General features: G+C 41.9%; 1 protein-coding gene across 2 annotated transcripts; it reads left to right on the forward strand.

Annotated features, from left to right (window-relative positions):
* Positions 1 to 2,042: 2,042 nt before the first annotated feature.
* Positions 2,043 to 8,682, forward strand: LOC124002710 (zinc finger protein 883-like). 2 transcript variants are annotated; one of them, XM_046310398.1, is made up of 3 exons: positions 2,043 to 2,872; positions 6,813 to 7,944; positions 7,976 to 8,160. In XM_046310398.1, exons 1-3 carry the CDS (start codon positions 2,398 to 2,400, stop codon positions 8,025 to 8,027), a joined length of 1,659 nt encoding a protein of 552 aa, XP_046166354.1. In that variant the 5' UTR covers positions 2,043 to 2,397; the 3' UTR covers positions 8,028 to 8,160. The 2 variants fall into 2 exon arrangements, with proteins under 2 accessions (XP_046166354.1, XP_046166353.1); XM_046310397.1 differs by having other exon boundaries at positions 6,813 to 8,682.
* The last annotated feature ends 3,244 nt before the right edge of the window (positions 8,683 to 11,926 follow it).

Here is an 11,926-nt window from a genome sequence, read left to right on the forward strand (position 1 = left end):
TCTATATCTATACATACCTGACCATATATCTATATCTATACATACCTGACCATATATCTATACATACCTGACCATATATCTATATCATACCTGACCATATATCTATATCTAAACATACCTGACCATATATCTATACATACCTGATCATATATCTATATCTATACATACCTGACCATATATCTATACATACCTGACCATATATCTATATCTATACATACCTGACCATATATCTATACATACCTGACCATATATCTATATCTATACATACCTGACCATATATCTATACATACCTGACCATATATCTATACATACCTGACCATATATCTATATCTATACATACCTGACCATATATCTAAACATACCTGACCATATATCTATATATACCTGACCATATATCTATACATACCTGTCCATATATCTATACATACTGGAGTCAAATTAACACAATGAACCTTTGGTTTTCAGATTTAAGAACGTTTTCTAAACCTCCTCACCTTAGCTCCATAGAAATATATTGGTATCTGACCGTCCGACTGGACCCATCTGGTTGGCTGGCCGACTGGACCCATCTGGTTGGCTGGCCGACTGGACCCATCCGGTTGGCTGGCCGACTGGACCCATCCGGTTGGCTGTCCGACTGGACCCATCCGGTTGGCTGGCCGACTGGACCCATCTGGTTGGCTGGCCGACTGGACCCATCTGGTTGGCTGTCCGACTGGACCCATCTGGTTGACTGGCCGACTGGACCCATCTGACCGGCCGACTGGACCCATCTGGTTGGCTGGCCGACTGGACCCATCTGGTTGGCTGTACCCGACTGGACCCATCTGGTTGGCTGTCCGACTGGACCCATCCGGTCGGCTGGCCGACTGGACCCATCCGGTTGGCTGGCCGACTTGACCCATCCGGTTGGCTGGCCGACTGGACCCATCCGGTTGGCTGTCCGACTGGACCCATCCGGTTGGCTGGCCGACTGGACCCATCCGGTTGGCTGGCCGACTTGACCCATCTGACCGGCCGACTGGACCCATCCGGTTGGCTGGCCGACTGGACCCATCCGGTTGGCTGGCCGACTGGACCCATCTGACCGGCCGACTAATCCTAATAAAGTGTCTTTGAGTTTTGTAAAACGCAAAAAAACACATTTAATCCTGTTTAAAGGTGAGATTGGATGATCAAATCCTTACCCCTCTACAGAGGATCAGAATCTCATGTTTCAGTTTTAAAACATTTAATCCGATAGGGGAAATCCTAGCAGATAACTTTAGAAAAATTGGGGAAGGATATAACTGGAACACAACCAAACAATCCCTTATCCCAGTGTCAATGAGGCTGAATGATAATCACTAGTGAGTCCAGCAGCACAATAAGGCTGAATGATAATCACAAGTGAGTTCAGCAGGGGCACAATAAGGCTGAATGATAATCACTAGTGAGTCCAGGGGCACAATAAGGCTGAATGATAATCACTAGTGAGTCCAGGGGTACAATAAGGCTGAATGATAATCACTAGTGAGTCCAGTGTCAATATGGCTGAATGATAATCACTAGTGAGTCCAGGGGTACAATAAGGCTGAATGATAATCACTAGTGAATCCAGGGGTACAATAAGGCTGAATGATAATCACTAGTGGGTCCAGCAGCAATCACTATTCAGTAATCACTATTCCCCCCCCCCCCTAGACTGCAGGGCCAAAGGGGTTCGTAACAACACTGGACAATCAAATCAAAGTTTATTTGTCATAAAACAGTAGCGAGGCTACATACAGGCACAGGTTAGTCGGGCTGACTGAGGTAGATATGGTTAAAGTGACTATGTGTATATGATCATATTTATTTTCTGCAGTTGTATTGACGTCATTTGTATGCTTGTTATGTGTATTATGTACATAAAGCCGCATACAGAATTTCCCAGTGAGATAAAGTCATGATCTTATCTTGTGTAGAGGAAAATCTTGGCTGTAAGAGGTGGGAGAAAACGTATTTGTTCATTTTTCAAATGATTTGTTATGGTTTTCTTTTTTTAGTGAATAACTGCTTTGCCAACTCCAGGCAGCAGATGGCGACTTAAGTCTTTCAGGTGATGCTCCTTGTGTGACGTATAATCTAGTGGACGGAACGCTTCTTCAACAACAACTCGGCTACTCATGCAGACAGTTCCGTATCTTGCTCGTCAACATAAAACCCTCAAGCTTCTTTGTCCGTATTTGTGTATATTAATCTGTGTTTTTAACGCAATTTTGTTTGCATATCTCCTAGTTAAATTGTAAAATAGCTTGTTAGATTGACTAATTCGTTAAGATTGATGCTTAGCCTAGTACTAGGCTAGTCGCTAATTCTAGCTAGCTTTCATCCCCGACCTAGGAGTGAAGTTGAGTCCGCTATCCTCGCTCGACCATGAGCTCACTAAACTACTCCCTCCCTGCTAAAGAAGAAGAGGTCGGATGGTCGGAGAAAGAAGATCTGAACATTGTCGTGAAAGAAGACGAGGAAGTGAAAGACGAGAAAGAGCCTTTTGGAGTGAAAGAGGAAGAGGGGATAGAGGCTGTCACAGTGGAAGAAGAGGAGGAGGTTGAAGCTTTCAGAATCAAAAAGGAGGAAGAGGAGGCTATCACATTGAAAGAAGAGGAGGATGTTACCGTGAAATACGAGAAAGAGCCTTTAGGAGTGAAACACGAAGAAGGAATAGAGGCTGTCACAGTGGAAGAAGGAATAGAGGCTGTCACAGTGGAAGAGGAGGAGGTAGAAGCTTTCAGAATCAAAAAGGAGGAAATCACATTGAAAGAAGAAGATGAGTATTTTATAGTGAAAGAAGAGAAAGGACCTTTTGGAGTGAAAGACGAAGAGGAGACTAGAGATCTGATTAACACCAGTGAGTACTATCTTAAAAACGGGAGCACCAACTCTGCAGTTGTTCAACTAATGTATGATCTTTAATAAGAGTCATTCTACTGACGTTTTACACTTGAATATGTTATTCAGGGGTGCGTTCAGTACGAGAGAACAGTGTTCAGCGTTTAATTAAACTGTGTGATTGGTGTCCCAGAGATTGTGCTTTCAAATGGTCACATCCATATTAAAGGAGAAATGTGAAATATCTCAATTTGTGGGTCACGAAGCAAAAAAAAAAAAAGTTTATTTAAGCATTAACCAACACACTCTGTGTGACAGACAGACACTTTGGCTTAGTGGCTAGATTATTAGAACCAATCTTTTTGACTATTTGGATTCAGCCACTCACCGTAAAGCCCAGGAAGGGTAGCCTAGTGGTTAGAATGTTGGACTCGTAACTGGAAGGTTTCAAGTTCAAATCCCCGAGCTGGCAAGGTACAAATTTGTCGGTCAGTTAACCCACTGTTCCTAGGCCGTCATTGAAAATAAGAATTTGTTATTTAACTGACTAGCCTGGTTAAATAAAGGTAAAATAAAAAAATCCCACAAGTTCATTGATGAATTCGCATGCAAAATTGGCATATATTCTCAGTCCTAAAATCCCCCCCAGGTGGATCATTCTATCAATCCTCATATATTCTCAGTCCTAAAATCTCCCCAGGTGGGCCATTCTATCAATCCTCATATATTCTCAGTCCTAAAATCCCCCCCAGGTGGATCATTCCATCAATCCTCATATATTCTCACTCCTAAATTCCCCCCCCCCCAGGTGGATCATTCCATCAAACCTCATATATTCTCACTCCTAAAATCCCCCCCAGGTGGATCATTCCATCAAACCTCATATATTCTCACTCCTAAAATCCCCCCAGGTGGATCATTCCATCAAACCTCATATATTCTCACTCCTAAAATCCCCCCCCAGGTGGATCATTCCATCAAACCTCATTGTACATATGTGTTAATATGGTCCTCCTGACTACCGAATGAGATTGAGGTCAGAGAAGAGTTGATATCGCAAAAGTTTTTCTATCCAATGAAACTTGATTTTCCCCAAATCGGTTTTTGAAAAGGTTTTGTCGGCGCTCACTATGAATTTATGCTGTTTATATGTTCAGATATACAACGGGGTCCGAAATGATTGACTCTTGATAAAGACGAGTAAAAAAAAGATTGTAAAATAAATACAGATATTGAGCTATATTGTGTGCAAAAAAAAAGGGAAATGATATGTCTAATACAGTTGTTTGGAGAAAAGATAAATGATTGAATCCCATGTTTTCAGTACCTTTCAATACCTTATGAGGAAAACAGCGCTGAGACTTTTTTCTAAAATGTTTTATGTGATCGTCGAAGATCCTTTCCAAATGTGTTCAACAGTCTTTCCAGATTCAGTTTGAAGGGATTGTTACCAATGTTATCCGTGTTGGCTGTGTTGGTCCTCCGAACAGTGTCCTGACGAGAGAGAGCACATTTTCTACGCCAGGCAAAATCACGCATCATTAGCTTATTGTTATGGATGTATCCAAATAAATGTCACAAGAGAACATCTTAAACAAACGCAAACGCAGCTACTTTGTTGTCATTCTGTTTGACGTGACCGTGTTAGCCGTAGTTGGCTAGCTAGCTCGCAAGGGATAAGAACGTTGCCAGCCGGCAAATGAACGACCGCGTTGCATCCATAGATGGTCTTTCTTTTAGTTGTCTATCTTAACCAGGGAGACTTACAGTACTGAGTCATTTAGCAGATTCTCTTATCCAGAGAGACTTACAGTACTGAGTCATTTAGCAGATTCTCTTATCCAGAGAGACTTACAGTACTGAGTCATTTAGCAGATTATCTTATCTAGAGAGACTTACAGTACTGAGTCATTTAGCAGACTTTCTTATCTAGAGATACTTACAGTACTGAGTCATTTAGCAGACTTTCTTATCTAGAGAGACTTACAGTAGTGAGTCATTTACCAGATTCTCTTATCCAGAGACTTACAGTAGTGAGTCATTTACCAGATTCTCTTATCCAGAGAGACTTACAGTAGTGAGTCATTTACCAGATTCTCTTATCCAGAGAGACTTACAGTACTGAGTCATTTAGCAGATTCTCTTATCCAGAGAGACTTACAGTACTGAGTCATTTAGCAGACACTCTTATCCAGAGAGACTTACAGTACTGAGTCATTTAGCAGATTCTCTTATCCAGAGAGACTTACAGTACTGAGTCATTTAGCAGATTCTCTTATCTAGAGACTTACAGTAGTGAGTCATTTACCAGATTCTCTTATCCAGAGACTTACAGTACTGAGTCATTTAGCAGATTCTCTTATCCAGAGAGACTTACAGTAGTGAGTCATTTACCAGATTCTCTTATCCAGAGAGACTTACAGTACTGAGTCATTTAGCAGATTCTCTTATCCAGAGAGACTTACAGTACTGAGTCATTTAGCAGATTCTCTTATCCAGAGAGACTTACAGTACTGAGTCATTTAGCAGATTCTCTTATCCAGAGAGACTTACAGTACTGAGTCATTTAGCAGATTCTCTTATCCAGAGAGACTTACAGTACTGAGTCATTTAGCAGATTATCTTATCTAGAGAGACTTACAGTACTGAGTCATTTAGCAGATTATCTTATCTAGAGAGACGTACAGTACTGAGTCATTTAGCAGACTTTCTTATCTAGAGATACTTACAGTACTGAGTCATTTAGCAGACTTTCTTATCTAGAGAGACTTACAGTAGTGAGTCATTTACCAGATTCTCTTATCCAGAGACTTACAGTAGTGAGTCATTTACCAGATTCTCTTATCCAGAGAGACTTACAGTACTGAGTCATTTAGCAGATTCTCTTATCCAGAGAGACTTACAGTACTGAGTCATTTAGCAGAATCTCTTATCCAGAGAGACTTACAGTACTGAGTCATTTAGCAGATTCTCTTATCCAGAGAGACTTACAGTACTGAGTCATTTAGCAGATTCTCTTATCCAGAGAGACTTACAGTACTGAGTCATTTAGCAGATTCTCTTATCCAGAGAGACTTACAGTACTGAGTCATTTAGCAGATTATCTTATCTAGAGAGACTTACAGTACTGAGTCATTTAGCAGATTCTCTTATCCAGAGAGACTTACAGTACTGAGTCATTAAGAACACTATTCTGTCATCAATCAAGCCATTTGGTACATCAACCCATTTCTGCAGATTCTCTTATCCAGAGAGACTTACAGTACTGAGTCATTTAGCAGATTATCTTATCTAGAGAGACTTACAGTACTGAGTCATTTAGCAGATTCTCTTATCCAGAGAGACGTACAGTACTGAGTCATTTAGCAGATTCTCTTATCCAGAGAGACTTACAGTACTGAGTCATTTAGCAGACTCTCTTATCCAGGGAGACTTACAGTACTGAGTCATTTAGCAGACTCTCTTATCTAGAGAGACTTACAGTAGTGAGTCATTTAGCAGACTCTTATCTAGAGAGACTTACAGTAGTGAGTCATTTAGCAGACTCTCTTATCTAGAGAGACTTACAGTAGTGAGTCATTTAGCAGACTCTCTTATCCAGAGAGACTTACAGTAGTGCATTCATATTATTAAGATAACAGGAGGGTGGCAGGAGGGTGGCACAGTGTTAAAACCTTGGAAAAGAGTCATTTCAGTCTCCCTGTGGATATATTTGTTTAATCCAACACTTAAATATAGAAGTTGTTCAGCTAATCTCTTGCATCCATCATAGCCTGAAGGAAGGGGGGAACAGTTCCTCCTGCTGTTACCCCCTTCTGAAAACCAAGCACCAGGGTCTTGAAGATGATGCATTTTATTGAGGGATCTTGTCTAGATTAAACCTTGTAGAAAACGTTTTATAATGTAGAAGTTTCATTCAGGTCTTTCTGTTTATGCAAGTACTCTGTTTGTCTTTTTAGCAGGAGAAATACCAGACTCTCACCCTGACCGTGGGAAGAGTCCAGACCCAGAGACGACCAAACCAGCAAGACCATACCACTGTTCCCAATGTGGAAAGAGATTTATTCAGTCATCGCATTTGAAAGAACATGAGAGAATACACACAGGAGAACAGCCATTCCAATGTTCCCAGTGTGGAAAGAGTTTTACAAATGTAGGGAACCTGAAAACGCATGAGATGACACACACGGGAGAGAAGCCTTTCCACTGCTCCCAGTGTGGAAAAAGGTTTACCCAGTTAGGGAATTTGAAAACACATGAGATGACACACACAGGCGAGAAGCCTTATCACTGCTCCCATTGTGGAAAGAGTTTTAGACACTCAGGACATCTAAAAGTGCATGAAAGAACACACACTGGAGAGAAGCCATACCAATGCTCCCAGTGTGGAAAGGGTTTTGGACACTCATGGCATCTTAAAGTACACGAAAGAACACACACGGGAGAGAAGCCATATCACTGCTCCCAGTGTGGAAAGGTTTTTGGACACTCAGGGCATCTAAAACTGCATGAAAGAACACACACGGGAGAGAAGCCATATCAATGCTCTCACTGTGGAAAGAGATTTATCCAGTCATTGCACCTGAAAGAGCATAAGAGAAAACACATGGGAGAGAAGCCTTTCCAATGTTCTCAGTGTGGAAAGAGTTTTATCCAGTCATCACATCTGAAAGAGCATAAGAGGATACACACAGGAGAGAAGCCATTCCAATGCTCTGAGTGTGGAAAGACTTTTAGCCAGATAGGGCAGCTGAAATATCATGAAAGAAAACATACAGGGGAGAAGCCTCATCACTGTTCCCAGTGTGGAAAGGGTTTCAGATACTCAGGGCATCTAAAAGTGCATGAAAGAACACACACTGGAGAGAAGCCGTATCAATGCTCCCAGTGTGGAAAGGATTTTAGACACTCAGGGCATCTTAAAGATCATGAGAAAATACACACAGGAGAACAACCATTCCAATGCTCTCTGTGTGGAAAGAGTTTTACCCATTTAGGGAACCTGAAAATGCATGAGATGACACACACAGGAGAGAAGCCTTTTCACTGCTCCCACTGTGTAAAAAGTTTTACCCAGTTAGGGAACTTGAAAACGCATGAGATGACACACACAGGAGAGAAGCCTTTCCACTGCTCCAAGTGTGAAAAGGGTTTTAGAACCTCTGGGAACCTGAAAACGCATGAAATGTCACACACAGGAGAGAAGCCTTTCCAATGCTCCCAATGTGGAAAGAGTTTTACCCAGTTAGCGAGCCTAAAAAGGCATGAAGGAACACACACTGAATAGAATCCTTTCCAGTGTTCTCAGTGTGGAAAGACATTTTCCTGGTCAGAAAGACCTGAAAGTCACATGAGAGAAGAGAGAGACTGTTGTGGGTGACAGAATTTGGGGTGAGCTGTTGTCACTTCTCCAGGTTGATGCTCTGTTCTGTGATGAACTGCATTTCATAAACGACTACGCCTATTACCTGTCTGCACCCTAACACATTGTTGCCATTGTCGTCTGTAACTGTTGCATTAATTAAGTACTATTATCACCTTCCTCTATATGAGGGGACATGCAACTATCTGCATTTTTTGGGGCTAGTTCTTCCCTGACTGTGATCAGCGAGACAGATCTCACTTGCTTGTATTTAAGATGTACTATTTTCACACCTTAAATAGTCTCTGATCTTTGGGATTGAGTGTGTTCTGAATTTAAAAAAAAAATTGCAAATGGGTTTCTTTGGTTTATGGCCACATGAAATCAAATTGTATGAAAACTTACTCAACAAAACAGGCCTACTTTGTTAGCCGGACCTTTACGTCTCCAAGCAACAAAAAAATAAAAACAGAACATATTTAAAATGTATTTGACTTTGATTCATTTAGTCACTGTATCTTATTTAGTTAATTTGTGTAGACGTTATCAAGCTAAACATGTATGAAAATGTGACGATGTTGTTATGACAACAGTTGTTGACTGGGAAACCCAGACACGAGCAGCCCAGTGACGCAAGCTTACAAGACAGGCTAAATGCCTTTTTATGCTTGCTTCGAGGCAAGCAACACTGAAGCATGCATGAGAGCACCAGCTGTTCTGGATGACTGAGTGATAACCCTCTCGGCAGCCGATGTGAGCAAGACCTGTAAACAGGTCAAGATTCACAAAGCCACCGGGCCAGTCGAATTACAAGGACGTGTACTCAAAGCATGTGCGGACCAACTTGCAAGTGTCTTCACTGACATTTTCAACCTCTTCCTGACCCAAGTCTGTAATACCTACATGTTTCAAGCAGACCACCATAGTCCCTGTGCCCAAGGAAGCGAAGGTAACCTTCCTAAATGATTACCACCCGTAGCACTCACGTTGGTAACCATGAAGTGCTTTGAAAGGCTGGCCATGGCTCACATCAACAGCATTCTCCCAGATACCCTAGACCCACTCCAATTCGCATATCGCCCAAACAGATCCACAGATGATGCAATCTCAATCGCCCTCCACACTGCCCTTTCCCACCAGGACAAAAGGAACACCTATGTGAGAATGCTGTTCATTGACTATAGCTCAGCGTTCAACACCATAGTGCCCACAAAGCTCATCCCTAAACTATCCCTGGGATTAAATACCTCCTTCTGCAACTGGATCCTTGACTTCCTGACGGGCCGCCCCCTGGTGGTAAGGGCAGGCAACAACACATCTGCCATGGTGATCTTTAACTCTGGGGCCCCTCAGGGTTGTGTACTTAGTCCCCTCCTGTACTCTCTGTTCACAAACACGACTCCAACTCCATCATTAAGTTTGCTGATGACACAACAGTGGTAGGCCTGATCACCGACAACGATGAGACAGCCTATAGGGAGGAAGGTAGAGACCTGGCCGTGTGGTGCCAGGACAACAACCTCTCCCTCTCCCTCAACTGCGACCTGGCCAAGATAAAAACAAAGCAGTGCAACACAAACAATAACACAGAGTTACACATGTAACTAACTAAATATACAGTCAATAACACAATAGAAAAGTCTAGATACAGTGTGTGCAAATGAGGTAAGATTAGGGAGGTAAGGCACTAAGATAAGGCACTAAGGTAAGGCACTAAGATAAGGCACTAAGGTAAGGCACTAAGGTTAGGCACTAAGGTAAGGCACTAAGGTAAGGAACTAAGGTAAGGAACTAAGGTAAGGCACTAAGGTAAGGCAATAAGGTAAGGCACTAAGGTAAGGCAATAAGGTCCAATAAGGTAAGGCACTAAGGTCAGGCAATAAGGTAAGACACTAAGGTAAGGCACTAAGGTAAGGTAAGGCACTAAGGTAAGGTCAGGCACTAAGGTAAGGTCAGGCACTAAGGTAAGGCACTAAGGTAAGGCACTAAGGTAAGGCAATAAGGTAAGGCAATAAGGTAAGGCAATAAGGTAAGGTAAGGCACTAAGGTAAGGTAAGGCACTAAGGTAAGGTCAGGCACTAAGGTAAGGCAATAAGGTAAGGCAATAAGGTAAGGCAATAAGGTAAGGCAATAAGGTAAGGCACTAATGTAAGGCAATAAGGTCCAATAAGGTAAGGCACTAAGGTCAGGCAATAAGGTAAGGCAATAAGGTCCAATAAGATAAGGCACTAAGGTCCAATAAGGTAAGGCACTAAGGTAAGGTCAGGCCCTAAGGTAAGGTCACAGATTACAGTTCTTTCTTTTTCCACCATACAGGAATCTGTTATACCTCACCTGGATTACAGTTCTTTATTTTACCACTCACCATCCAGGAATCTGTTACACCTCACCTGGATTACAGTTCTTTATTTTACCACTCACCATCCAGGAATCTGTTATACCTCACCTGGATTACAGTTCTTTATTTTACCACTCACCATCCAGGAATCTGTTATACCTCACCTGGATTACAGTTCTTTCTTTTACCACCATCCAGGAATCTGTTATACCTCACCTGGATTACAGTTCTTTCTTTTACCACCATCCAGGAATCTGTTACACCTCACCTGGATTACAGTTCTTTCTTTTACCACCATCCAGGAATCTGTTATACCTCACCTGGATTACAGTTCTTTCTTTTACCACCATCCAGGAATCTGTTATACCTCACCTGGATTACAGTTCTTTCTTTTACCACCATCCAGGAATCTGTTATACCTCACCTGGATTACAGTTCTTTCTTTTACCACCATCCAGGAATCTGTTATACCTCACCTGGATTACAGTTCTTTCTTTTACCACCATCCAGGAATCTGTTATACCTCACCTGGATTACAGTTCTTTCTTTTACCACCATCCAGGAATCTGTTATACCTCACCTGGATTACAGTTCTTTCTTTTACCACCATCCAGGAATCTGTTATACCTCACCTGGATTACAGTTCTTTCTTTTACCACTTACCATCCAGGAATCTGTTATACTTCACCTGGATTACAGTTATTTCTTTCACCACTTACCATCCAGGAATCTGTGTGACAAACAATGGACATTCAATTCCAAATGTGATTTACCTGTGTTTTATATATACTTCCACACTGAGGTTGGAATAATACTGTGAAATTGTGAGAAAAAAATATGATAATATCCTTTTTAGTGTAAAAGCTTCTTTTTTAAAAAAATGGACTGAAATTTTAGCTTGTTTTGGTGGGTTGGAATTTTGGACTGACTGGTGACATCACCAAGATGTAAATGAGTTAATAGACCAATAAGAAAGAGTTCTAAATCTCTCTGCCAATAACAGCTAGTTTTCCCCTCCACCACTCAGACCACTGCCAGAGAGTCCTAGCAAAAATTCTTGCTTGAGAAATTGCTCTTTTGCTAAGAAGATATTTTTTGTTTATTTTTGCAATCCCAGTTTTACTGTAATGAAGATCATTTTTTGAGTTTATTGACGGTTTATTACACCATTTACACAGGCTACTGTTTGGGCCGTAGCACACGCCAAATAGATGAAAAATCAACCTTCCCCAGACGTAAGAGAGAGAGAACAAAAGCTGAACCTGGTCTTAACTTCCAATGCTCCACCCCCTGCCCAACCCCCTCCACGCCACTCCACCAACCACCAGGATGCCCGGCATCAGAACATTCCAGGCATTCCCGTGATTGGCAGA

The sequence above is a fragment of the Oncorhynchus gorbuscha genome, linkage group LG18, assembly GCF_021184085.1.
Source record: "Oncorhynchus gorbuscha isolate QuinsamMale2020 ecotype Even-year linkage group LG18, OgorEven_v1.0, whole genome shotgun sequence".
NCBI lineage: Eukaryota > Metazoa > Chordata > Actinopteri > Salmoniformes > Salmonidae > Oncorhynchus > Oncorhynchus gorbuscha.

Bases quoted from the DNA above. Each gene is read 5' to 3' on its own strand.
- LOC124002710 (XM_046310397.1), top strand. From the start codon at position 2,398: ATGAGCTCACTAAACTACTCCCTCCCTGCTAAAGAAGAAGAGGTCGGA. The intron at 2,873-6,812 runs GTGAGTACTATC...TTGTCTTTTTAG, and splicing joins TAGAGATCTGATTAACACCA to CAGGAGAAATACCAGACTCT.